At 49.0% G+C, this 27564-nt stretch overlaps 3 protein-coding genes and 2 long non-coding RNA genes across 16 annotated transcripts in view; 2 read left to right on the top strand and 3 right to left on the bottom strand.

Moving 5' to 3' along the window:
- The window catches only part of POMT2 (protein O-mannosyltransferase 2), a 48382-nt gene extending 45602 nt beyond the window's left edge, over positions 1–2780 (bottom strand). For 4 of the 8 annotated variants that reach the window (XR_004431473.1, XR_004431472.1, XR_004431474.1 and 1 more), the window contains exon 1: positions 2211–2709. Coding sequence is in view for 2 of the 8 variants with exons in the window: in XM_033187272.1 (XP_033043163.1) it covers positions 2211–2458 (248 nt within the window). In the remaining 6 variants the exon portion in view is untranslated. Of the gene's footprint in view, positions 1–2210 lie in introns of all 8 variants that reach the window. The other 4 variants (XM_033187273.1, XM_033187275.1, XR_004431476.1 and 1 more) reach the window with 3 other exon arrangements.
- Positions 2658–13661, top strand: GSTZ1 (glutathione S-transferase zeta 1). 3 transcript variants are annotated; one of them, XM_033187294.1, is made up of 9 exons: positions 2658–2953; positions 6916–6967; positions 8882–8949; positions 9517–9597; positions 9969–10094; positions 11230–11308; positions 11868–11920; positions 12478–12527; positions 13238–13661. In XM_033187294.1, the coding sequence occupies exons 1-9, from the start codon at positions 2939–2941 to the stop codon at positions 13362–13364; spliced, it is 651 nt and encodes a 216-aa protein (XP_033043185.1). In that variant the 5' UTR covers positions 2658–2938; the 3' UTR covers positions 13365–13661. The 3 variants fall into 3 exon arrangements, with proteins under 3 accessions (XP_033043185.1, XP_033043186.1, XP_033043184.1); XM_033187293.1 differs by lacking the exon at positions 2658–2953 and adding an exon at positions 6586–6669; XM_033187295.1 differs by lacking the exon at positions 9969–10094.
- TMED8 (transmembrane p24 trafficking protein family member 8) overlaps positions 10094–27564 on the bottom strand; it is a 55850-nt gene continuing 38379 nt past the window's right edge. For 2 of the 3 annotated variants that reach the window (XM_033187290.1, XM_033187292.1), the window contains 3 exons: positions 26660–26786; positions 26137–26442; positions 22988–24710 (listed from right to left, as the gene is read on the bottom strand). In XM_033187290.1, the coding sequence (XP_033043181.1) occupies positions 24493–24710; positions 26137–26442; positions 26660–26786 (651 nt within the window). In that variant the 3' untranslated portion in view covers positions 22988–24492. Of the gene's footprint in view, positions 12331–22987; positions 24711–26136; positions 26443–26659; positions 26787–27564 lie in introns of those variants that run through there. The other variant, XM_033187291.1, reaches the window with a different exon arrangement.
- Positions 17129–21223, bottom strand: LOC117069274. The gene is made up of 2 exons (XR_004431477.1): positions 20972–21223; positions 17129–20658 (listed from the first exon to the last, which is right to left on the bottom strand). It is a non-coding gene; the product is annotated as an uncharacterized LOC117069274 (long non-coding RNA).
- Positions 24662–26973, top strand: LOC117069276. Its single transcript, XR_004431479.1, has 2 exons — positions 24662–24775; positions 25767–26973. It is a non-coding gene; the product is annotated as an uncharacterized LOC117069276 (long non-coding RNA).

Below are 27564 nucleotides of genomic sequence, written 5' to 3'. Positions count from 1 at the left end.
TTCCTTAGGTTATGCCTTGTCTAGTGATTGAGGCTGCAACTATTCAGTGACACTACCCATGTGGTTTAAATTTGATGGTGATCCAAATAAAAATCTAACAAAAGTCCTGGAGTGGCCTGCACTCCTTCAAGTAATATGTTAGTGTAAGGAGAATGGGTCACAAAATATCTTGCCATTAATCATGGTAGTTACTTTTTTTTTTTTTTTTTTGAGACGGAGTCTCACTTTGTGGAGTCTCATTTTGTTGCCCAGGCTGGAATGCAATGGTGTGATCTTAGCTCACTGCAACTTCTGCCTCCCGGATTCAAGTGATTCTCCCACCTCAGCCTCCTGAGTAGGTGGGATTACAGGCACCCGCCATCATGCCCGGCTAAGTTTTGTATTTTCAGTTGAAACGGGGTTTCACCATGTTGGCCAGGTTGGTCTCGAACTCCCGACCTCAGGTGATCCGCCCGCCTCGGCCTCCCAAAGTGCCAGGATTACAGGCGTGAGCCACCGTGCCTGGCCTGGTAGTTACTTTCTTAAATTTTTTTTTTACAAGGGTAGAGGGCTATTGTAATTACTGGTAATGACACCAAAGATCAGAGATCAATCTGAACTTCTGTGCACAGGTCACAGTGGTTAATAGACCAGATGTCTGAAATAAGATTCCTTGGTGCCCCCAGGACTTATTCACAAGTGGCTGAATTCAGGACTCTGAAGGGCATGGTTGAGGTAAATACTGTAAGCTGGCCTTATTCTGCTGCTTAGAGTCCCACTGACAACAACCTTAATTAAATGCTGTAAGGGACAAACTGAAAAGATTTGGTCCCTGCCTCTGTCAGCCAGGTTAATCAGAGTAGCCAGGGGAGTTGCATATTCATGTGAAAATCTGCTAGAAGCCAAGACTGCAGAATTGAGGAGTGAGAGAGGCTGTCAGATTGCTCGTGCCTCTACACATCATTCTGGGTCTACCAAGAATGCAAGGCCCTGACTGCATCTCACTTGGGCCATTTCTCAGGGCTGTGTTTGCAGCAAGCAACCTTGACAGAAGAGGCAGTGTCTCCCTCCAGGACAAAGAGGAGGTCTGCGTACTGCCGTCTATAAAACAGCAGATTTTCCAAGCTGGTCGTTCCTTCACTTGGATGCAACCCACTGCCTGTGCAGTCATCCATTTAAACCCATAGCGTCACCCTGTGGGACTTGGATGGCAAGGGAAACTGCTTTTAACATGCATCCTCTTTCCTGTAATAAAGTCCTTTGTCTCTAACCCAGGAGTCTCATCTTCTGCCAGCAGTCACGACACAATAACAGGCTAATTTATTAATTTCTAAATAAAGCAACCCTGGCAGTCTGTTTTCTTGCCTGCTTTTTGCTCAAAGAGTTCCATTTCTGGGCCAGGCACGGTGGCTCACGCCTGTAATCCCAGCACTTTGGGAGGCCAAGGCGGTCAGATCACGAGGAGATCAAGACCGTCCTGGCTAACACGGTGAAACCCTGTCTGTACTAAAAATACAAAAAAAAAATTAGCCGGGCGTGGTGGTGGGCGCCTGTAGTCCCAGCTACTCTGGAGGCTGAGGCAGGAGAATGGCATGAACTCGGGAGGCAGAGCTTGCAGTGAGCCGAGATCGCGCACTGTACTCCAGCCTGGGCGACAGAGCGAGACTCCGTCTCAAAAAAAAAAAAAAGGAGTTCCGTTTCTGACACCCAGTATCTGGATAGTACAAGCTAAAACCTTTAAGAAAATAAATCTCTTCTCACAGGAAGAGTTGTGCCTCTTAAAATCCTTTTGTCACCATACCTGAACAATCAAACTGTCCTTGCCCTATAAGACAAAGGTACACAGTTAGGTATTTTCCCCTCTGTTGATGCCTGAAAATCCTGCAGATATCGGAACTCAGGCCTTAGAAAATTCTCTTTGGAAAGTTGAAAGCACCTTTAAAGGCCACAATGTGCAAGCCAGGTGATGCACTGTAACATAACGCGGAAGACATGAGGGCTGCTTCCTCAGATCCTAACAATCCCATTGCCCCACCACCAGAGCAAAACGATCCCCCTCCCAGAGAATGCACCTCGCCAGAGGCCAACCCACCCGGTACCTTAAGTTCCCCTCCATCACGGCCCCGCCCCTCCTCCTGTAGATCCCGCCTCCTCCGTACCCTCGGGCCAATCAGAGGACGGCGTCCCCTCGCGGTTGCCATGGTGGCCACCGAGTCCCTCCCATCACTCACCAGATGTGCGGCGGCTCGGCCAGGCGGTGGAAACGGGTGGCGAAGGACAGCAGCGTCACCAAGGCCAGCAGGGCCCACCGGCCGGCCGCCTCGAAGCGCCGTGAGCCCCGGGCAGGCCGTTTGGGGCTTCGCGCCGCAGCCTCGGCGGCCACGTCCCGGCGTGCGGCCCTAGCAGCCTGGGGCCCACAGCGGCCCCTCCGAGGACGCAGTTCGGACTCTGCCAGGCCTCCGCCCGTGGCCGGCGGCATCTTCCCCCTCCTCCGGGTCGCCCACCGGCCCAGAGGCACACTCTGACCAGCCGCCCCGCCAAGGAGTCACAGGAGGGCAGCTCGGGGTACCCCGGGAAATGCAACTCCCTTCCACGGCAGCGGAGTGTGGGGCCCCGGGCTCGGGGCGGGGCGGGCAGCGTGGTCGCGGCCCGGGCCGCTAGGAGGCGGCAGGAGGCGCAGAGCATGTCGGGACCGGGAGGGCCGGCCGGCCCGTGGGGGGGACTGGGCAGGGGGGGTCGGGCTCAGGGAACTGCAACTCCCAGCAGCCCCCGGGTACGGGGCGTGGCGGGAGGGCTGGGCGTGCCAGAGGCGACCGGAAGGGTCACTGTAGTCCAGACCATCGCTTTACCCGGACGAAAGGCACGGGCCTGACTCGTCGAGTTTCACTGGCCCTTAGTTGTTGGCGAGTCCCAGGCGCGAAGTTTCTCGGCCTAGAGGAGGGGTCGCGCGAAGTGCCAGATGCAGGCGGGGAAGGTCTGTGCCGCGCACCCGGGTGGAGGGAAACTGGTTAGACACTTGGAGACCCCCTGGAGGGCGGGGTCAGAGGCGAGCTGCTCCGCTCGCCCAGCAGACAAAGACTTCCGGCGTGCCGTGCGTTGCGCCGGGCACGCTCTGCGCCTGCGTGCTGCCCGCTGGGTCTGGAATTCCCCAGAGGGTTGGGCTGGGGAAGGAGGCGGTCCTGGTGGGGAGTTCGTAGCTGGGTGGAGTCGCTGTCCGGTCGCGCTTCACTTCTGCCCCGCCCTCCCTGCTCCCCTTAGACCCCTCCACTAAGGCTTCCAAACGTCGCCCCAAGCTTCCCAGTTTCTCGCAGCCCTTCATGCTCCTCTCTTGGCCCTAGCAGGAGATGGCCTTCCAGTAATGTTTATATTGTAAGAGTCCCTGGGCAGGGCGCGGTGGCTCACGCCTGTAATCCCAGCACTTTGGGAGGCCGAGGCGTGCGGATCACAAGGCCAGGAGATCGAGACCATCCTGGCTAACACGGTGAAACCCCCGTCTCTACTAAAAATACAAAAATTAGCCGGGCATGGTGGCGGGCGGCAGTAGTACCAGCTACTCGGCAGGCTGAGGCAGGAGAATGGCGTGAACCCGGGAGGCGGAGCTTACAGTGAGCCAAGATCGCGCCACTGCACTCCAGCCTGGGCAACAGAGCGAGACTCCGTCTCAAAAAAAAAGTCCCCGAGCGAGGAGAGGCAGTCATGACAATCACCTGGGGAGCTTCACGGCTTTCACATGTTCTTCCCGGGGCCCGCTCCATAGCCACTCTTCATCTCTGGTGGAACGGGCCCGAGAATCTGCATGTTTTTATAAGCGGTCCTGATGGGTCTTAACGCGCCGTAAAGTTTGAGAACCACTTTTATGGCACTAAGGAAGGTGGCACGTTAGATGGGACTTTGTGTCACGTTAATAATGTATAGCTCTCCCTCTTCCAAATGGGATTTTAGGAGTCTTTTTCTCAAATCGTGTAAGACATGTTTTAAAAATAAAATCTGCTAAAGTAATCAGAATGCATATTTGAATTGGAAACAGAAGTCTTCCAGGAGTGCTGATGAGATGGATACTTGGGCTTAAAATTTAGTTCTACAAATGCAGAAAGGAACGGGGGATGGTTTGCATAGTTATCACTGGTAAGAGAAAGCAGAAAATGCCCAAGAGATTTCAGGTTTCCTGCCTGTGGGTCGTGATGGAGGGGAGCAGCATTTACCATGCTTTTGGTCATTCGTAGTACAGATCCAAAGGTGTAATCCAAAGGCATTTAACCATTAAGTAAGGCATTTCTTCAGAGATTCTAAGCCAGTTAATATCTGCCGCTCTTTAGTGGTCACCAGCAGTCCCTGTCCCTTGGCCCCAGGGCCCCTGTAGCCTGGCTAAGTAAGGAAAGGGGACTGCATCTCCAAATAAGAAAGATCCAGTTGTGGCCACCCAATTCCTCCTCTTCGAAAGGCACTTTCTGCCCATCGCCTGCTTTCTGTGCCAGGACCATCTTTACTTTCCCCACAAAAGGTACCTTCAGGACAGGCTGGGACTCCTGGGCTTGGGAACCACCTTGGAAGGGCCTAGGTTCCCACTTGTACCCTTGCCATCTAGCAGACTGAGTTGGTAGTACAGGGATGGTGAAAGCAGGTTCAGAGAGCAGCTTAATATTCTGGGGGTGGCAGAGGGGAGAGGGAGCTTTGGTGAAATGTCTATAGTCAGAAGGGTAGTAAACAGGGTATCTGAGAAGTTCTGTCAAGTTCTCCCCCATCCATAGGGATACACATGTTGGTGGGAAGATTCATGAGTGCTAATCACTGGCGAGTCTTTCCTGGGTTCCACTTTGAAAGGCTGGCTCCCCAAGAAGTACCAGAGAAATTAACTTTGAGCCCCTTAAACTTTGGAGTAGAGATCACACACCCAGCTGCCCCCAAGGGCCCAAAGGTAACAAAAATGAGAAAAGTGGGCCAGATATGGGCCATGGCAGATCTGAGAGGGCATACCCTGCTTGATGGGGGCCATCAGTCTGTTCCCATCAATTGTTGGTATTTAGGAGCCCAAATCTACTGTCTGCAGATTTTTTATTTTTTTTATTTTTTTTTTTTCAGACGGAGTCTGGCTCTGTCTCCCAGGCTGGAGTGCAGTGGCCGGATCTCAGCTCACTGCAAGCTCCACCTCCCGGGTTTACGCCATTCTCCTGCCTCAGCCTCCTAAGTAGCTGGGACTACAGGCGCCCGCCACCTCGCCCGGCTAGTTTTTGTATTTTTAGTAGAGATGGGGTTTCACCGTGTTAGCCAGGATGGTCTCGATCTCCTGACCTTGTGATCCGCCCGTCTCGGCCTCCCAAAGTGCTGGGATTACAGGCTTGAGCCACCGCGCCCGGCCTCAGATTTTTTAAAGAAAAAAACAGGTGTTGTATATAAAATGTCATGATATTTATTTATTTATTTATATTTGTTTTGAGATGGAGTCTTGCTGTGTCCCCTAGGCTGGAGGGCAGTGGCACTATCTTGGCTCACTGTATCCTCCGCCTCCTGGATTCAAGCAATTCTCATACCTCAGCCTCCCGAGTAGCTGTGATTACAGACGCACACCACCACACCTGACTAATTTTTGTATTTTCAGTAGAGACGAGTTTCGCCTTGTTGGCCAGGCTGGTCTCGGACTCCTGACCTCAGGTAATCTGCTGGCCTCAGCCTCCCAAAGTGCTGGCATTACAGGCATGACCCACCACACTAGAACGAAATGTCCTGATTTTTAAACATTGGCAACTACCTGAAACATTTTAAACTACTGTGTTGAGCAAACAGAAATTCTGAGGGCCAGATAGGGCCCCAGTGGGCTGCCAGCTTTTGACCTCACCTTTGGGGTGAGTGAGCATATCTGCCAGCTGTTTTTATGGGGACAGCTGAGAGCCTGGACTGCTGGGAGGTGGGGTTGAAGGAGACAGGCACCAAAGCATCAAAAAGTCAGAATTCCTCGTCTTTCTGCATTGCTAGAAGGAATCCCTGCCATCATTTTAGGGCAACCCTTCATTTTACAAATGAGGGAGCCGAAGATTAAAGAAGGCAGAGGTTTGTCCAAGGTCATGCAGAGCTGGTTCCTGCACCAGGTCCAGACCAGATGCCAGCTCCCAGCCCGCTCTACCACTCAAACTACTGCATCACAACCAGACCATGCTCTGTGGGGGGACACCATACCTGGCCCCAGCAGGAGCATAAGAAACTTCCAGCAAGTTGGAAAAAAAATGCCCTTTCCTTTTTTTTTTTTTTTTTTTTGAGATGCAGTCTTGCTCTGGAGTGCAGTGGCACGATCTCGGCCCACTGCGACCTCCACCTCCTGGGTTCAAGCTATTCTCTTGCCTCAGCCTCCTGAGTAGCTGAGATTACAGGCACCCACTACCACACCCGGCTGATTTTTTTTGTGTTTTCAGTAGAAGCAGGGTTTCACCATGTTGGCCAGGCTGGTCTCCTGACCGCAAATGATCCGCCCACCTTGGCTCCCAAAATGCTAGCATTACAGGCGTGAGCCACTGTGCCTGGCTAGAAATGCCCTTTCTGACCAGAGTCAAAGTTCCCCCAATGCCTGGGTAGCCCAGCTTCCCCATTGGCTCCTGAAATCCACCCCTTTAGGTTTCCTTTCCCTGCTCAAGCTCTGCCAGAGGGGACATTCCCTGGGAGGCTGAGAGTCACCACGATACCATGACAGAGTCTGGCAAGGTAAGGAAGGCACTTGCAGACTGGCTGCCCCTTTGGGGGCCTTTTGGACCTCAGAAGCTCAAACGAGCACAATTTTGGAGCCAAGGGACCTCACGAGCCTCTCAGAGAGCTCGGAGTCTTGACCTGAGTTGCCCAGATGTAGGCCTGAGAGAGGAGGCCTGGCAGGATAGGAAGAAACGGTTGACTCCTCCCGAGCTGGAGCCCACCCAGCATGGGTTAACACGTGCCTTCATCCTCTCTCCTCAGCCCATCCTCTATTCCTATTTCCGAAGCTCCTGCTCATGGAGAGTTCGAATTGGTAAGAGCTGTGCCTCCTCCAGACTGAGTGCTGGAGTGGGGTGGACTGGGGTGGAGAAGCTGCCCTGGGATGGAAGGGGTGCTCTGTCAGAAAGGACCTCACCCCCAGCAACCAGCATCCCCTGACTCCTAGAACCCCCATCCCTTCATGGCATCTCCACCCTGGAAACACAAGGTGAGGGTGGGAGGAAGGGGGTTGTTTTTTTTCTTGGGACTGACACTTCTCCCAACACTGCTCTCCAAAGCCCCTTGGCAACCGTGTTTAAAGCAGGGTCACAAAATCCATCTGCCCCTGGTAACTAGCAGGGGAACAGCTGGCCTCCCTCAGTTCTTATCTTATTTGAACTGGCAAAGCAAACAGAATGGACCAGCGGGCCAGCGTCAGCCGTGGAGGCTTCAGAAAAGCAGAAACAAGGGCCCTGTGGCTAGTCCTTGTTTGACCCTTCCCTCTCTCGGCTTAACACAGCATTTGGCAAAGGCTGTACTGTACTGAGGAAAAGCAGTCTATACTGAGGAAAAGCTCTGTGCCGAGTGCTTTTATGTGCCCGATTCCATTTAAACCTCAACAATCCTAGGAGGGAGGTACTATTACTGTTCCCATTGTATAGAGGAGGAAGCTGAGGCACAAAAAACTGAGGCAACATTAAGTAACTTGCCCAAGATCATTCAGCTACTAAGAGGCAGAACTGGAATTCAAACCATATAGTCTGGCTCCAGAGGCCCATTAAGTTACTTGCCCAAGGCCACACAGTTAGCAAGTGACTGTGTTGAAATTTGAACCCAAGAAGCTTGCCTCCAGAGTGTGGAGGCAAAGCTATCCTCTGTGACCCCTCCTCCATCCCGCAGTCACTTGGTATTTGCTGAGATCAGTAGGCAAGAGCACTGGGTGTCAGGAGAACCTTTCCTCCAAGAAGATGAACCCATCCCCAGGTGCTAGTGCCTCTGCCCTGGCTGAGCCAGAAGCCAGAGCAATATAGGTGCTGTCTGTAGGGCCTGTGTGCTTTGGCCTTCCCTCCTCCAGGTGTCTCCTCCAGCCCCAAAGACTGTCACTCCCCAGACTGAAGCTGACCAGCACTAGGAGTAGCCTGGTGTTGCCCAGGCTCTCTACACCGTGACATGTCTGGTCCTCCTCCCCTCATTCCTTTGCCCTTCCCTGAGGCTGGCCATCACCATACTTGAATGCCCAAGTGCGCGTGATACACACACGCGTGCACACGCACGCAGTCTTCTCCACTAGTGCTGACCCACCCAGGTTTTTTTACCCTCAGCTTGCCAGGGGAAATTATCAAAAGGGATGGAGAGGAAATCTGGTGACTGGAGTCACAGCAAATGCGCTCCAAGGCCACCAAGGAGCCCAGTGCCTGTCTGGAATCTCTAGTAAACAGCCCTGAGAACAGAGAGAATAGATTGGAAGAGATCCTTCTCCAACAGAACAAGAGTGCCATCTGTGTGTGCTCTGTGTGGCCACCTGAGCTCCTTCACTTGGCCCTTAGTTGCCTTCTTGAGGGAGTAATTGCATGTCTCCAACCAAGACACTGGTCATCACTGTTTAAGGCCCTGGGGGAGCAGAGGTGAACACAACACACCCTTGCTGTCCTCCAGGAGCCCACGGAGTGGCGGGGCATACACCTTTATCACCACCCAGGGGGCATGAGGGCCCCATTGGGGGGGTCCAGATCGTGAGGTCTCTTAAGAGTTCAGGAGTGAGCGAGGCAGAACATCATGCATCTGGGGTAGGGAGCAGGTGGTAACAAGGAAAGCTGGAGAGGGGGATAGTGCCAAGGTGAGCCTTGACCACCCAGAAGTGTAGAGAAGCCTCCCCCTCTTTGGCCTTATGTCACCCTAGAAGGGCTCTTTTCTTTAAGAGTATGGCCAGAGGCTGTTCGCTGACTCTGCTATCTGTGGTCTCTCCTAGCTCTGGCCTTGAAAGGCATTGACTATGAGACGGTGCCCATCAATCTCATAAAGGATGGGGGCCAACAGGTAAGAAAGCTGTTCCCAGACCACAAAGTGGGAATTGGAGGCCTTGAAGAGGCACCAGGCAGGGGAAGAAGGGGAGGCTCTGCCCCAGAGAAGTGAACCTGTGTCTTGTGGACTGTCACTGCAAGAGGCTGCTGGCTCTCCCTTGTGGGACATGGTGGCACGCTGTGCAGTAGCAGGAGGCCTGGGAAGGGCCCCGGTCCAGGCTGTGTACCCCAGCCTGAGCGCTCCAGTGCCTGACCCTGGGAGGGTGGGTGGCGAGTGGGTCTCCACTCCATACTGGGCCCTCTGGATGGCTGACTAGGGTAGGAGCCGCCTTGGTGGCCATGGTGTGAGATGCAGGGAAAAGCCCATAGCCAGGCTGTTAGGATGAAGCCTATGGCTCAGCAGCCGCTGGGGTTTGGGAGACTTCATGGATCCCCCAGGGATTACCTTGGGCCTAGGATTTAGGGCCTTCCCAGGGAAGGGAGAGGGGAGTGGGCGGCAGGCCTGGGGTTCTCCGGCTTGCTTGGTTCTCCTCTGGCCAACACAGTCCAGGCCACCCAGCCCACCAGGGCCTTGTCTCCACAGTTCTCTAAGGACTTCCAGGCACTGAATCCCATGAAGCAGGTGCCAGCCCTGAAGATTGATGGAATCACCATTCACCAGTCAGTGAGTGCAGGGCCTGGGGGAGGGCCCTCATGAGAGTAGTGCCCTGAATGACATCTGACCTGAGAGTAGCACCTGACATCTCTTCCTCGCCTGTGTATGGTCAAGGTGCCTAGCACATAGGAGAGGCTCCATACAAGGCTCTGGGGAGGGTGGGAGGTTGTTTAGGAAAATAAAGGAAGATTCAAGCACATGGGGAACCAAGTTCTGCAGGATAAGGTCCAAAATGGCTTTATAGGGCTTGAGCTGAGGAGGTGGGGGGAAGAGGTGTAGTGATGGTGCTGGAAGAGGAGGAGGAGGAGTTTGCTGGCCCTCTCCCCTCTGGCCTAGGGGTCCTGGGCCCTGTCCCTGCCTCACTGCTCCCTTCTGGACAGCTGGCCATCATTGAGTATCTAGAGGAGACGCGTCCCACTCCGCGACTTCTGCCTCAGGACCCAAAGAAGAGGGCCAGCGTGCGTCTGATTTCTGACCTCATTGCTGGTGGCATCCAGCCCCTGCAGGTGTGGTACTTGTCCACTTGCACCCTTGCACACCTCACACACTCTTACACTCACACAGTGGCTGTGAGCTGCCCATTATGCGGGCGGGTGCCCAGTATGGGGGTGGGGGCGTCAAGGGAGGGAGGGGGATTGGATTCTCAGGGGCTTTGACCTGGACCATGTGAAAGAAGGGGGCAAATATCTCAGTCTCAGAAATCAGCCATCCCAGCCGGTCCCCCACTGCGTTCCGAGAAGCTCTAGTTTCCAAGGACGCCTGTACAGGTGCTTGAGGCGGGGAAAGGGCCAGGATGGCAGGGGAGACACTGAGCAGGCCCCAGGCCAGGCCTCCCGCCTTTAACCAGAGCAGCTTCCCTTTCATCTGTGCTATCTCGGTCATACACTGGGATACACATAGGATTTTATTTTTTAAGTGTCACTGTTAAAACAGACAAGTAAGTATTAAAAACAGTTTATCTGTACCAGCTTCTACTCTGAATGAGGAAATAGCCCCAGAAAGGGTGGAGTGACTTATGCTGAGTCCCACAGGTAGGTCCTAGCAAAGTGGGGACCAAGTCAGGACCCCTGCATGCCTGTGCCCCCCACTCCAATGTCATTTTAACAAAGGATGTTGGAGCAGACAGATATCTCCATTTTGAGGAAATAAAATTCCTCCATAATGAGGAAACAGAGGTAAAATGGCTCTAGGAGTGCCAAGATGGAGCCAGGCTGGAAATCTCTGAAAGCCAGTCCTGTGGACCTCCCTCATCCCAGCCCCACCCTCTGTCACACTCCATCTGCTCACAAGGGACCACATAAGGGAGAAGTGAGGGAGACAGGCCTGAGTTGTGGGCGCACCTGCCATAGCCATGGCTGCATCTTGTATCACATGAATAGGGATTCATGCACATCTCTGACGGAATTACATGGCTTTTTGAGGCCACTGGGACAGCCTGTGAAGGTGGCTGCTGGGATGGCTACCTCCCTCCAGCCTCAGGGCCCTGGTAGAAGGAAGGGGCTCATGGAGCCTGGGGGGAAAAGGGATAGATGTCCAGCCCCCAGGGGCAGATGGCAAGTGAACTTCCCTGAAGGGGTTTGGCCAAGGGGCAGCCCCCACCCAGCTCTCGGAGCAATCACAGACTTTCTTTGGGCTGCATAGAACCTGTCTGTCCTGAAGCAAGTGGAAGAGAAGTTCCAGCTGACCTGGGCCCAGAACGCCATCATTTCTGGATTTAACGGTGAGTCCTCACCCTGTGAGCTGCCCCACAGTGGCCTCTTAGAGGTATGGCCCTCGCACACAGGGGCCTGGGTATCTGAACCACCCTCCCAGGCTGCTTTGGTCCTGACAGTTGCATGGGTGAGGGCAGGACTCGGGAAGCGAAGGGCTGGGTGGGCCTCCAGACCTTAGCTCCAGTGCTTCCAGGAACCTTAGTCCCTGCACCCACAGCCCACAGCCCTTCATAGCTGGGTGGTCCAACTTCAGCTTCACTGCCCACTCCAGCCAGGAAACCAAGGCCAGCACAGTGCCAGCCATCAGAGTGAGAGCTGCCACCGTGGCCAATGGCAGGGCTTGTCCACTCTAGTGGGGGAAATGGTGGCTGGCTCTGCGGAGCCTAAGGAAACAGAAGCTTGTCCCTAGCAGCTCTCTTCAGACCTGGCTGCCAGTTCTCACCAGCAGCCGTGCCCAGTCTGTTACTCAGTTGGGCGCTCATTTCATAACTATGGAGGCCGAGGCCCAGAAAGCTTGGTGTCCCCTTCCTGCACCCAGAATAAGATGTTTATGTGGCCTCCCCACAGCCCTGGAGCAGATCCTACAGAGCACAGCAGGCACATACTGTGTAGGAGATGAGGTAAGCTGTCCCCAGGCCTCCCCAGGCCCAGCCACAGCGGCCGCCTCCCTCATGCTGACCCCAGGCTGTCACTCTCTTCCCCTTAGACTCAGCCATCTGTCACACCCTGAGGCAGGTGGGGCTCACAGCTTCCTGAGGAGGCATCTGCAGGGGGATCTCTGCTGTGGGGCACTCCTCAGCTCACTCCCACTACACTAAACCGTCTCAAGAGGGAGTTACTCAAGGTAGAAGACTGGCTGTGAGACGATGAGGCAGGCCAGACGTCAATTGAGGGATTGCACTAGATGATGTCTGCGCAGTCCAGGCAATCCATCTTCTCTGGCCTTCTCAACCCACAGAGTTGGTTGTCAGGGCAACTGGAGCACGGCCTGGGAGGGCACTTCAGCTCTGGGAGACAGACACATGCAGGCCTAGGGCAGATAAGAATTGGGGGTGGGATGTTGAAAGAGCCAAAGCAGATCGTTGGTACCCCCAGTAGAGTTGCAGTGGACACACCCAGTCCAGCCAGTGAGTCTGGGGTACGCACCCTGATGGGAACCCACCCAACCCTCTTTCAGGTGACCATGGCTGATCTGTGCTTGGTGCCTCAGGTGGCAAATGCTGAAAGGTAAGAGAGAGTCCTGCCACCCTCCCTTCTCCTGGCTCTGCCCACAGTCAGTTACCACTCAGCTGGTGAGGTAGCATCTCATGCAGACTCTTCACCATCCAGCCAAGGGGCCCACCATGCCAGGCCACACAGCCACTTCGGCCTGGAAGAGGGCAGAAGAAATTGGAGCAGTGCTCCTACCATGCCCACCACAGCCCAGATGATCCTGTATAGATAGCCCCTGCTCCCAAGAGGAGGTGGCTCACCTGGTGGACCCCCAAGATCACCTGCCTGATGTCCTCAGATGTGATGTGTCTGTGCCCAGAAGTGAACTCTACCTCTGCATCCCTCCATCAGCCCTTCAGTAGGGCACGAATGAGCACCTCTCTGGAAGGCATCATGCTGGGCATTAGGGATATGGAAATGTCTGGCACATTCCCTGCCCCCAGGAAGCTTACAACATGGGGGAAGAGAGAGTCTGTATATATAAATGCCTAGCACTGGGCCTTACACATAGTAGGTTCTCAAAGAAATAGGAATAGTAGGTAACAGATGCCAAACGATACTGCACAAGACCTACCCATCTTCTATGAATAAGGGCTGCCCCATCATCCTTCCCTGGACAGCTCCCTGGACCTCATCCAGCCCTGCCTTCTGCTCCCCCTGCTGCATCAGGGCGGTCTCCCTGTGTCCCTGAAAACCTTGGCTTAGCAGGTGTTTCTCTACTACAGATTCAAGGTGGACTGCACCCCCTACCCTACCATCAGCTCCATAAACAAGAGGCTGCTGGTCCTGGAGGCCTTCCAGGTGACTCACCCCTGCCGGCAGCCAGATACACCCACCGAGCTGAGGGCCTAGCTCCCAAATCCTGCCCCGTTGGCACAGGGCCACAGGAGCAGAAGCTGGGTGGGCTGAAGAGGCCTGGAAACAAGTGAGTTAATTGAGGAGACAGCAGACTCGAACTCTAGCCCTGGATCTGCCTTCCTGCTGAAACTTGTTCCCCCTCAGTCCGCTCATCTGTCAAATGCATGTGGGGTTGGGTAGGAAGATGCTGGGAGCAGCGGGGCAGGAATACTGTTATCTATGTGATGGGGCAGTCGTGAAGCTGAGATGAGAATGTGGATTAAAATGCCTGGCATGCTCACCATAACACCACGGGGAAGCCTGTGTGCCTTTTCTCATCTGCTTTTGTTGTGTCTGACTCCAAAGAATGCCCACGCTGAAATTTGGCATGAATTAAACTGAAGCCCAGGCCTCTACCTTGTTTGTCTAAGACTCCAGAAGATGAACACTGTCCCTAGCTGGAATCCCCTGTGCCTGGACCAGTAGAGGAAGTTAGTCAGCTGTTTGCCTACCCTGTGGCAGGCCTGGCCCATGGGACCTAAAGGCAATGAAGAGAAATACGCCCAAAAGCCTGCCTGAAAGAATCAGACAAGATCCAGGGAGATAACAGATAGAAGCAGGAAAGCATCTAGTGACCGGCTTAGTTCTCAGGGCTAGGAATGGTACTGTTGTTAAATGTTCCACTCCAGGCTGGGCGCAGTGGCTCATGCCTATAATCCCTGCACTTTGGGAGGCCGAGGCAGGTGGATCACTTGAGGTCAGGAGTTCGAGACCAGCCTGGCCAACATGGTGAAACCCCATCTACTAAAAATACAAAAATTAGCCAGGTGTGGTGGCAGGCACCTGTAGTCCCAGCTACTCAGGAGGCTAAGGTGGGAGAATGACTTGAACCTGCGAGGTGGAGGTTGCAGTGAGCCGAGGTCGTGCCAGTGCATTCCAACTTGGGCGATAGAGTGAGACTCCATCTAAAAAGAAAAAAAAAATTCCACTCCAGTACTGAGAGGCCATTTGGACCTCTCAACCCAGTCCCTCATCTTCAGGGCCAGCATTCTCCAGACCAGTCCCAGGATTAGGCACTCGAGGTAAATCCAGTCACAAATGGAGCTGGGAGCAGTGTGACCAGGCCAGCTCAGCAGACAAAGCAGGTACCAGTGTACCACGGGCTGCTCTGGAGGGAGCAAGTTCCCATGCTTGGCATTGTTCAGGCAGAACCAGGACCATCTCCGGGCAGAGATGCTGTAGGGAGATTGGGGTAGCTTCTGGGGATGAAATGAGATGAACTTTTTAGGACCTTTACCTCCTGGAGGCCCCACCTCTGAATACTGTTGTATTGGAGATTAAGTTTCAACATGAATTTTGGAGGGGACATAAACATTTAAATCGTAGCAAAGACCATCACCTTTTTACAGAATATTTTCCAGTAGGGGCTTCTCTCAAACGGCTGAGTGGTAAGTCAAGTCCTTCCTTTCCATATCACACTCAGCAGACACCTGATCCTGATACGCTAGAGGCCACAGGGAGACTGGATACGCGGTCTTCCCGTAGTGGGAATGGCCACAGTGAAGGAAGAACAATGGATGGCCTGATACTGGTAATTCCAACTCTATGGAAGTAACAAGTCCCCAGAAATACTTCAGAAGGAGGAAAGCAATAGGGAGGTGCTGTCAGGAAATACCTGAGAAGAAAGCAAAAATTATAGGCTTGTGTTCCTCAGAAATTTTACATATCCATTAAGGAAAGTGGCAAACTTACTGGATAAACAGGTGATATACATATTCATAAGATACTAATTTTTTTTTTTTTTTTTTATGATGGAGTCCTGCTTTGTCATGCCCAGGCTGGAGTGCAGTGGTGAGAGCTCAGGTTCACTGCAACTTCCACCTCCTGGGTTCAAGTGATTCTCCTACCTCAGCCTCCCAAGTAGCTGGGATTACAGGCACATTGGTCAGGCTGGTCTCAAACTTCTGACCTTAGGTGATCTGCCCACATTGGCCTCCCAAAGTGCTGGAATTACAGGCGAGAGTCACCACGCCCGGCCAAGATATGGCTCCTCTTTAACTTTTAGATTTTTTTTTTTTTTTTGAAGAGTCTTACTCTGTCGCCAGGCTGGAGTGCAGTGGAGCAATCTCGGTTCACTGCAACCTCCGCCTCCCAGGTTCAAGCGATTCTCCTGCCTCAGCCTCCCAAGTAGCTAGGACTGCAGGCCCACGCCACCACACCCAGCTAATTTTTGTATTTGTAGTAGAGACAGGTTTCACCATGTTGGCCAGGATGGTCTTGATCTCTTGACCTTGTGATCCACCTGCCTCGGTCTCCCAAAGTGCTGGGATTACAGGTATGAGCCACCATGCCGGGCCTAGATTTTTTCTTTATTTAAAAAAATTTTTCTTAGAGATGGAGTCTCACCGTGTTGCCCAGGCTGATCTTGATCCTCCTGCCTCAGCCTCCCGAGTAGCTGGGCCGGCTCTTACTTCTAAACATAACTTATTTAGCTCTTACTTCCAAGGTCACAAGCAATTCTACTTTCGGAGAATACTTTGAACTAAGGATAGCTGCTGAGTTTAAGTCACAACTGCACAGGTTAAAGAACATCAAGGCTGAATGTCAAGAGCTGTAATGTGTGAGCTGCCTTTTGTAATCTTGAGCTGTGTCAAGGTCAATGATATGAAACATATGAATGCTTTTAAAAGTTAAAAAATAATCTTAAGGCCAGGTGCAGTGGCTCATACCTGTAATCCTAGCACTTTGAGAGGCCGAGGAGTGTGGATTGCCTGAGCTCAGGAGTTTGAGAACAGCCTGAGCAACACGGTGAAACCTCGTCTCTACTAAAATACAAAAAATTAGCTGGGCGTGGTGGCATGTGCCTGTAATCCCAGCTATGGGAGAGGCTGAGGCAGGAGAATTGCTTGAACCTGGGAGGTGGAGGTTGCAGTGAGCCGAAATCACGCCACTGTACTCCAGCCTGGCAACAGAACGAGACTCCATTTCAAGAAATAATAATCTTAAATATATTATGTGTTGACAGAGACGTATTACATCCAGCGTACCCAAACATGAATCATCAATGATCTCCAGCTACACAGAATCTGCCTGGGCTCTTTGTTAGTTGTAGGGTAGTTTTGTGATTACATTCATTTACCTCAGTTGTTTCAGATCTCTTCCTCTTTTATGCTTCAACCTCTAAAATATGTTGCAACAGAAAGCAGAGAATGATCTAACAGGTTCATTTTAGGATCACAGATATCACCGAAGGAAATATTTAAATGCTACCCTTCCCTGCTCAGATATGAGTCCTTATTCTGCAGCAGACACCAGGGATGTGGAGAGGCAGTGGTTTAAAAGATAGCAAAGATATATTATGGTGTCACTTTTGTAAATGAAAACAGGCTGAATTCATATCACCCAGATTATGTTAATGATTGGCCTGGTATCCAAAGTCGAGGTTCCAAATTTGAACAGAGTATGTTCATGGGGAAACGGGCCTCACTGGGACCAAATGCTGACCTAAAACTCAGAACTCACTAATCATCACTATAAACCCAGTTTTTCCAATCCCAGTTCCCAGGTCATGATACTCTGCCATGAATTTAAATGCAGATGAAAGATCTATTATTAATCTTATTCTCAATTTTTTTCTTTTTAGTTTTTCTTAACTTTTACAATCTTAATAGATTATGAAATAATTCCTATGGGTTTATAGAATACCTTTCTTAAGGAAGATATATGAAAGACAAAGAATTTAAAATGTAAATCAGGTTCATTAAAATACAACTCAGATGTTACCAGGTGCATAGTGAAAAAGTTTATTTATGACAGATTTGAAAACTCGGAAGAGATGACAAAGAATGCACAAAAGCATCACAAAACTGTTACATAATATAAAACACAAGAACTGAGCTATTTAAAGAAGCACAGCTCAGAATCATCAGTGTAATTGCAGTAACACACACCCAGTGCCAAAGGGTGACAAAAATGGTATTTTAAAAGAAAAACCAGTCAGCAGGACACAAGAATTAAGTAACAATTTGGTAAGAGCTCTTAGAAATCACAGATGTTGATAGCATTTCTCATGACAGGGGACATGTAAAACAAGCTGACCATAAAAAATGATTAGTTGGGATACATTTGTATTTTAAAGAAAAAAGATAAAACAGTGACACGGTTTCTCTTCCAGACCCTTTTTGTAATATCAGCAACAGTACATCATACAGAACAGTAAGGAAATAATGTCTTTGTGGTTGCCAATTGCTTAAATCTTTATAAAGAAAACATGATCATCTTTCAGTCAACTGATTGATCTGAGTACACGGCACCAAAGAAAGCCCTTCAGAAATAGAAGCTAAATGGCATAAAGTAGTTTAGAAAATCTTCAAGCACCTCCCTTTATTCCAATTATCCTTTTCCAAAGTCTGGCTTTCTTATAATCCATCACTTTGAGTACAAAACAGCTCTCTTCTGGGAATTTCAAAACACTTCCCGTTATGTTAAGGGAAAATGGGTATGCCAGAGTCATGGGTTACAGGATTGCTTTCTCCAGACTTGACTTCTCTTTAACATGGCTAAATGGAAATAATTTAGCTTGGTTAAATGAAAGCTATTTCACTTAACGGGATAATCTCAGGAGACATGAGTGGAGTTTTTCGCGTGGAATTTCTTAGTAAAATGTACTGTTGAGGATATGAGAGAAGGAATTAAGATAATGTTTTCCAGATGATTCTTGGCCTGATCCTAAGAATCAACAATAACAATCAATAGCAAGGAACATTACGCATTCAACCCTGAGTGATGAAGAGAGTTCAGGAAGAGAGCCCCTTAAACTCTGAATTAAGGGCTCTTTGGTAATATCATATACTATAATATTTCAAACCAAAACTTCAAAATGGTTCATGATCCTATTTCAGAACTTTAGAAAATATACTTGTCCTCTGGAAGTAATTTCACGTATACTATTTTACCCCCAGATAAGCCACAACTACCTGCTTAAAAAATTTTTTTAAACTATGGAATTAAATAAACATGCATCTCTAGATTTCTAGGGCAACTTTTCATCGTATCTTAGAATGAAGAGCCATGACATTAACTCTGGTCCACATACCTGGGGCCTAAAAGAAATCAGGTACATAAAATAGGAATCAGCTCATGAGCCTCATTTCAAAGCCAGTGTCTTGCCTTTGGACTCAGTGTGGGAGGCATGCCTATTTGTAAATGAGCTCCACTATCAGTGGCTTTAGTCTATAGTGTTTTCTTAGCTTAGAAATTTCTTACCTTAAGAATTCAAACAGGAGGGGCTTTGGCCTTCTTGGTTTAGGCAGGGACAATGCAACACTTGAGAGGGAGCAGTGATTTCTGAGCAAAATTCTAAGATACATTGGATAGCTTTGCTCTCCCCTCCCTCGATACTCCTACCCTTTGCCCCCTCGTTTTATTTTGTTTTCACTCCTTGTGATCAATTTTAAAAGACAGTTATCAAGCAGCACAAAACGGTGTGACTTACGCCCCTCCCTTATGCTCCACTAAAACAAGTATCATACTTATGTAAATATTACGGTCACTCCACTCCACACCTTAGAACCATTGGGGTTAAAAGGCAACCTTCTGCAGATAAGTGGTCTTAACAAATATAAAAGCAGACTTTAGAGTCTGGGTTTCAACTAATTCTCTCAAAGAGGGACTGAGCAGGACTCAAACATAAACTCATATTTCCTATAGATTAAGACATTTTATGATAATACCTAATCTCACTGCTTAATATAAGACAGTGTTCAGATTTCACCCTTCCATATACATATTATAATGGGACAATCTACACTTTTTTAAAAGCCTGAGTTTTTCTTTCCAAAATAACAAAAATATTCTTTTAAAGTGCATGTATCAATTCATTAAGAAAAAAACTAAGAATGGTCTAATTCCAAATTGCTACCTACTTCCATGATAAAGCTACCTGTTATCTGAGGATTGAGTTTTAATATCAGAGTCCTGAGGACATGTCATCAAGCAACAGAGGTTAGCATAAAGCCCTTCCAGAGCAGCTTCACAATCACGCCTGTACTGACATGCCAGTTAGTAAGGAAAACAGCAGAGATCATGGCCTGAGGGAAAGGGGAAATATAGCGCAGGTTTTGAAAGATGGAGCCCAAGAAACAACTTTTTTTTTTTTGAGATGGAGTCTTGCTCTGTTGCCCAGTCTGGAGTGCAGTGGCATGATCTTGGCAACCTCCGCCTCCTGGGCTCAAGAAATTCTCCCTGCCTCTGCCTCCAGAGTAGCTGGGATAATAGGTGCCTGCCACTACGCCCAGCTAACTTTTTGTATTTTGTAGAGACAGGTTTCACTACGCTGGCCAGGCTGGTCTCGAACTCCTGGCCTCAAGTGATCTGCCCACCTTGGCCTCCCAAAGTGCTGGGATTACAGGCGTGAGCCACCGTGCCTGGCCTCCAAGAAACATTTTTATGAAGACCACCTCCTGGGTAACCCCTGTTGAATGAAACAGTTCTGCTAAAAATCCGGGGCTCTCTGACAGAGCTGAGGTTGTCTGTGCAGGGAACATTCTCAACATTCTCTAATTGGACACTTGTCAAAAGGAACAGAATGTTCGAGTCATCTTTGCTTAAGAATTGGTAGTTTAAAATTTTTACATTTATGTGGGGAGTGTGTGTATACATATATATATATAGCAAACCAAAAATACAATTCTAAGCCCCTCAACTGGCTGAATGGACCCCTCTCTTGGCCCAGAGGATCTCAAAGGAACCTGAAAAACTAGTCCCTGGTGGGAAGAAGGGGGTCGGACCTGCCTCATATTACCCTCTTCCCTTTGGAATTTAAATACAACTGACCAGCATTAACATTAAAACAGAGTCTTAAGACTAACCAAACAGACTCTTTGTGGCAATCAAATATCAAATCCCAACCTGACTCTGGTGTAGCATCACATGACAGCAGGCCCCAAAGGAAATTTACCCCCCAATATGTTTATTTGACATATTTTGAAATGGCCCTACAAAGCTGTCTCTTGTAGAGGAAACTGCATTCTGCAGAGAATCTATTAGGTCTTTTCTGGAGAGTCGGACACCTTTTAAGGTCTAAAAAGAAATATTCATCATCTGTTCTCTCTGAAGCCTGCCACCTGGAGGTTTCATCTACATGACAAGAACCTCGGCTTCCACAAGCCCCCTTTACTTAAGCTGACTTCATCTTTTCAGGTAGAGCTTAACTCTTTCAACCAACTGCCAGTCAGGAACTCTTTGATCTACCTCTGACCTGGAAACCCCCATCTTCAAGATGTCCTTTCCAGGCCAAACCAGTGTATACCTTACATGTATTTTTTTTTTTTTTGAGACGGAGTCTCGCTCTGTCGCCCAGGCTGGAGTGCAGTGGCGCGATCTCGGCTCACTGCAATCTCTGCCTCCCGGGTTCACGCCATTCTCCTGCCTCAGCCTCCGGAGTAGCTGGGATTACAGGCGCCCGCCACCTCGCCTGGCTAGTTTTTTGTATTTTTTTTAGTAGAGACGGGGTTTCACCGTGTTAGCCAGAATGGTCTCGATCTCCTGACCTCGTGATCCGCCCGTCTTGGCCTCCCAAAGTGCTAGGATTACAGGCTTGAGCCACCGCGCCCGGCCGCTACCTTACATGTATTGATTTATGGCTTTGCCTGGAACTTCTGTCTCCCTCAAATGTATAAAGCTGTTACCTGACTCCTTAGGCACGTGTTCTCAGAACCTCCTGAGGCCCCGGCACAGACTCTCAACCTTGGCAAAATAAACCTCTAAATTTATTGAGACCTGTCTCAGATACTTTTTGGTTTATAATATATTTATATTTCTCTTAAGCTGTTTGCTGAATCTTTTCACAATAAAACATTGAGGGAAAAATCAATACTTTAGGCCGGGCGCGGTGGCTCAAGCCTGTAATCCCAGCACTTTGGGAGGCCGAGACGGGCGGATCACGAGGTCAGGAGATCGAGACCATCCTGGCTAACACGGTGAAACCCCGTCTCTACTAAAAATACAAAAAAAAACACTAGCCGGGCGAGGTGGCGGGCGCCTGTAGTCCCAGCTCCTCGGGAGGCTGAGGCAGGAGAATGGCGTAAACCCGGGAGGCGGAGCTTGCAGTGAGCTGAGATCTGGCCACTGCACTCCAGTCCGGGCAACAGAGCGAGACTCCGCCTCAAAAAAAAAAAAAAAAAAAAAAAAAAAAAAAAAAAAAAAACTTTAAACATGTCTTCCTTTCTAAAAGCCCCATCTTTCAACAAAGTGGCAGAACTAAAACTAAAGAAATTTAAGAACTCAGTCACTCTGTATAGAGAATTCCAATCTCTCTCCTACTATGAAGCACTTTCCTTCAATTGTTTGTTAATATTTATTTGTGCTCTAGAGAACAAGATGAGGATCAAAGCAAACGATTTTTGTTTCATTGTTTGGGTCTATACATTTGGACTGGGAGGGGCTGAGAAAATGACTATCTCTTAGAATTTGGTGGGCTGTGGGTTCTCAGTAATTACCTGTGCTTCAAGTAAACAATATCTTGCCCCTAAAGTTCAATTATTTCAGAAATGTAACGTGAGAATAGTGAATTAGACGGTAAAAATATCTTCTTTAGCTATTTTGTGCTAATGGAACACAGAAACCCCGACTGTTGGTGAAAAACCAGTATGGAATGAAATGTAACCATGCCCAGGACATCAAAAGTGACCAGACACTAACAGGCACACAGAGGCGAGGGGAACAAGTCCCTTAGGCTTCCCTGATGCAACAGAACTAGGATTCCAAAGAAAATAAGCAGAGAATCTCATGGTGAAAATCAATAATAACAAGTGTTATCCTTGGGAACTTGCTGTGTATGGCCTGACAGTTTCAATTTGAGAGAAAAGCAGAAGTTAATAATAAACAGGAAAAATAAGCAAGGCTTTCGCTGACTAGAAAACAGCTCAGTAGAAAATTATTTTACAAAGATTATATTCAGTTAGCTGAGGCATGATTCAGCTTCAATGATGCAAGAGCGGTCACTCAGCTATCCAATGGGATGACACAGCAAATCTGCTCTTCACTGCCTCAACAGACAGTCACTAAAATAATTTCTTTAAAGGTATATAAATTTTGGCCAGTGTAATCCTCTACAAAACACATTTGCAAATATAAAATAATGGAGGTATGATGCTGCTCAAGAGAATGGGAATGGTTGGCAGTCCCCAACATCCCATCCCGCTGGGGGCTTTGCTCCGAGGGGAAGAGCAGGTGCAGGATATATTGCCCTTTGATGTGATGTAGATGCTACTAGGGACTCACTGGGAGGAGCCCTGTTCCTTGAGTTATGCTACTGTAGGGACAGACGCTTGGTGTGAGGAATCCAACAATGAAGGAGTCAAAGGAAACATCACAAAGAAGGTGACTCCTCAGAGGAGACAAAGGACTCTGAAATCCTGGAATCACAGGATATCTCTGATTGGCTAGGCAATTCCTCTGCACTCAATCCCCAGCAAATGGTCAGATTCCCTCACAAGTTAGAATTCTTCACGGGGAGTGCTGGACTGTACCCCAAACATGGAGTAAGGTGGCATCATCCATCTCTGAAGGGCCATACTCCTTGCAAAGCTGTCACAGGACTGACCTGCAGAAATAAAACCTCATCGCTTCCCAAATTATCCTAAAAATATCATCTTTAACTCCATAAAAGAGGGGGCTTCAGTGGCTCAGAACAGATGGGAAGCCTTCTGAGAAACAGATGGAAACTGTTTCAAAGGCAAAATGAAATGTGCTAAAAAAAATAAATATAGTAATAAATAAATCTAATTATTCTTCAGAATTCACAGGCAGTAACAGACATAACAGGAGGAGTAAGAGACAGGGAGGTACAAACACAGAGACTGCTGAGGTCCCATCTCACCTCCATCTCCTTCTCCGCCTGGGAGCCGGGCATCTGGTGCTCCGGTGACCACTGGCTGCAGCACCACCTGCACTCTGTGGCACTCCTGAGCCTCAGGAGTGACAGAGTAGGAAATGCTGTCACCAGGGAAATGCAAGCTTTGGTCAGGTAAAGAACAAATACAATCAGCAGCAATAGTGAAGCTTCATGATCACCTAAACTAAGGGACTCTGAACACCAAAAGCTTTAAGCCCTCAATGCAAGAAACCTAAATGCAGAAACTTTGGAAACCTGATTGGGTTTCACTGCATTTGATTCCAAAGCAACATTTCTAAATAGCACTACTACTCTAAAGACAAAAAAAAGTGGTGAGGACTCTGCAGTGGTTTTCTGTTTTTCATCTTCTCTCTCAGATTATACCATTCCTTCTTTGATTATACCAAAAAAAAAAAAAATAGTAACACTTGACTTTCAAATATGTGGGTTCTGACATCAATTCAGTACCTAATTTCCACTCTCTCCACTTTGACTGCCGGTGCCCATGGTAAGGGAAACCAGCTCTTGGAACAGGAAACAATGGAGGCAGTTTTTCTTCCCACAAGATCTTAGGTTACACTGATCATCACTTTAGATTGCATGAAAGTTCTTGCTGTAATGGCAAAAACATAGACTTAGGAAAGAGAAAGGAGGAGGCGTCTACCATCAGGAATAGTAACAGCCCTCCAAAGGCAGTGTGGTCTCCCAGCTATGCAGAGACCAAGAATAACCAGCAGGCAGGAATATGGCAGTGGTGACAGGCTGGATAGAGCTTTCTCCAACCAAAAGATTGGGCTCCTTCATGGACAATGTGCTTTTCCCTCTTCTGGCACCTCAAAAAGTTAAAGAGAGTGGGTGCCACTAAATGCACTGGCAATAAGGGCTCTGGGAGAGGAGAGGGCAGCAATCTGAATGATAAACCTGTGCCAAGATGAATCTATTTTTAAAAAACAACGCCCTGCTTCCTTTCAGGCTTGTGCCCAATGGGTGCCTTCAAGAGGGCATCTGCTGGAGTCTGAAGCAAGAAGAGTATGAGTCAGGGACCACAGAACAGGGACACGACACCACCACCTGCAGAAGCCAAGAAGGGGAAAAAGCTACATGGGCCAACAGTCAGGCACGCCAGACAGGGTGTGAGGCTCAGGAGCCCCGCATGAACCTTTGGCTCTTGCCTATCCCAAACAAGAGGCACCAGCTGGCAGCCTGCTTCAGCCAGCAAATACAGCCTGCCCCCGTCCCAGCAGTCCTTCAGCTGGTGTAGTAGATGTGGAAGTAGAGAGTCTTGTTGCGCAGCAGGGAGTAGGAGTTGTCAAACTTGAGCAGGTAGATGCCCTCACCAGGGTAGTCATGGCTGCCAGCCTGCACGTCTCGGTGGCTGTCCCGCCGGTACACAGGCATGACCTCCCCATAGCGACCCCGCAAGGAGCTCCTGGAGCCTCTCTCCACATCTCCAGCTGGAACAGGTTCTGCATGAGCAAAATGGCAGAGTGTTTGGATACATGTTCAGAGACTGCGTAAGTCCTGCCTAAACGTGAGCGGAAGGACCAGGTGACCCAGTGACTTTCAGAGTGCGGGGAGGTTATTGCCCTCCTACAGACAGACATCTGGAAATGTCTGGTGATCTTTTGGTCATCACAGTGACTACTAGGTGATACCTGCATTTAGTACCCAAGGGTCCAGGAATGCTAAAACCAGGATAGCACCTACACAGCAAAGAAGTGTCCTATCCCAAATGCCAATAATGTCTCCACTGAGAAACAATGATTTAGCCTGATAGGAGCCTTCCTAGCTTCAGAAGTGTCTGGACATTTCTGAGAGGGAGAAAGAGATATTTAGAAGGAAAGATCCTGACATTCTTTCATTTAATAGGTGAAAGGACTAGCTAATGGAGATAGGAATTGCAAATAAACATGCTGTAAAGTGACCCTAGCACCTTCACTTGGCTTCCTGAAAAGCAGCAAATAAGAGACAAGGTTCTCCTCTTTCCCAAAGACCTGTAGATTTCCCTGCAGCTTGCTTTCTTTTTTTTTTTTTTTTTTGATGGAGTCTCGCTCTGTCCCCAGGCTGGAGTGCAATGGCCCGATCTCTGGCTCACTGCAAGCTCCGCCTCCTGGGTTCACGCCATTCTCCTGCCTCAGACTCCCGATTAGCTGGGACTACAGGCGCCCACCACCACGCCCGGCTAATTTTTTTGTTTTTTTAGTAGAGACGGGGTTTCACCGTGTTAGCTTTCTATGAAGAAGCACGTTAAGGGATTGATTGTAAGATTATATAAGAAAACCAAGGAATAAGAGGAATAAGACTAATGCTTAGGACCTAATCTTAAATTACCTGAAAAAATGCCTCTGGGCCATCCTTAGTAGACACTACAGATACAAACTGGAATGGAGCCCAGAGACCCTTATAAAACTTCTCTGGGCGTGAAGTAAAGAAGTAACCAATAGTTAGCCAGCTATGAGAGTCTGGGGTAGGGAGAGAATGGGGTACCTGTAGCAAACTGTAATCACTCACTTTGGTTCCAGGCCAAGAATAAATATCTCCAAACTAAAAGAGAGATGTAAAATAATCTCTGGCTTACATGCAACCTGAAAGACCATCCCTCTAAACTGCAGCATGACTCACCCTCTCTCTGCTCCCACCCCATCCCTGCCCTCAGGAATAGGCGTTGGGAAAACAATGAGGTACGGATTAAAGGAAAAGAGGCTTTCAACTAAGACAGCAGTATCAACCTCATCACAACGTTCTCTTTGGCCTGTACTACTCAGCTTAGCTTGTAATGCTGAGTTCCTCAACTGCTTTCGAAGGAAGAAGAAGACTGGTACAACACAGGAAATGGTCACCAGATATTAGGTTAAGCCAGAAAACTGCAAATTATGTTAACATTAAATTTACCTTCAATCTCTTCCTCCTCTTCCTCTTCTTCATCCTCATCATCACTGGAATCACTGACCTGCACAGTTATGTCAGTGGTAGTTACAGGGGTCCAGTCAAAATAAACTCCAAAGCCAATGTCATAGTCATCAGTCGCAAACTCCCAGCAGACACGCTTCCCCTCTGGATGAGTAGGTACCCGGATGGTCACCACCTCACCACGCTTCACCACCAGACGGCTGTTCTTCTCTTTGCCCAGCTTGCTTTTGAATTCCTTCACCTTGGCGAAGGTCCAGATGCATGGAGGAGCCATCAGAGGTGGGGAGACTGAAAGGACAGGCAGCTTAGCACTGAGAAACCATGAGGAGACATGAGTACCCCCGGCATTTTGCTAAGAGAGGTTGGCACAGTCAGACATTCTTTCTACTGGCTTCTTTGACTTCCTTTCACAAGTCATTTCCTTTCCTTCCATTTGTCTGTCTGCCTGCCTTTCTTTAAGTATCTACTGGAAACAAACCACCTCCTATACTCCCAAAGGTCTCACCTTTCCTGTGGTCCCCCAGAAGATCTGCAGATTCCAAATCAGCTGAAAGAACATCTATAGCTCCTGTATGTTCAGACTGGATCATAACGATGTCCCCAGACCTCTGTGGAACTTGATACTTGGCCATCTGCACAACAGAACTCTGGTTAAAGGAGTATTAGAGTGGCAGATTCTAATTAATCTTTTTGCATGAAGGCTGCCCCACCCCTGCTCGATTATCTCCACTATCCCCACTCAAAGCTTAATATACTAGTCAATATTCCTTCTCTTTCTTCCAAATAGGAGTTGCTAATAAATTCTACTAATTTTTTAAAGCCACCAAAATATTACATTGTTTAAAGACTGTTTCCTACCTTTTGCAACTTTCCTGCTCCAAACCTTTTATAAGGACCTTGCCCGCCAACACCCTCACAGGTTGTTGACAGTATTTGCATCGACCATGATTCTGGGCCATGCCTTGGTTTTACCTCACCTGCACAGTACTTCCCTGTGGCTCCTCTCATTAACAGCTCTTGCTCCTAGGGTTTAGTTTGACTCCCACTCTGCCACACATCCTCCTGCTACAGTTCCCACTCAAGGGTTACTTCTACATTACTGTCAATCAGCTCTCCAAAGCACTGCAGAGACAGAATCTGGTTTTTAGTCTTCCTCTCATCCAAAGCCCACCTCAGGCTACAGGTTGTCTCAGTCTTGAAGTCACTAACAGTGTTCTATCAATAGTTACAATTTCACCTTAGACCAGCCCCAGGACTTGCATTTAAATGGTACATTTGCTGCCAGACGTCTGACTTACATGGAAGAATGCAAATGGCATTTGATACTCAAAGCCCTTGCTAACCCATGCAGGAGCTTACAACGTCTCCCTGGTGAGTTTCCCTTCAAATCACTCAGATTAGTGTTCCTGG

Source organism: Trachypithecus francoisi, unplaced genomic scaffold, assembly GCF_009764315.1.
Source record: "Trachypithecus francoisi isolate TF-2019V2 unplaced genomic scaffold, Tfra_2.0 Lachesis_group3, whole genome shotgun sequence".
Lineage (NCBI taxonomy): Eukaryota > Metazoa > Chordata > Mammalia > Primates > Cercopithecidae > Trachypithecus > Trachypithecus francoisi.
The sequence above is the reverse complement of the archived record's forward strand: the minus strand, read 5'-3'. Positions and strand labels throughout refer to the sequence as shown.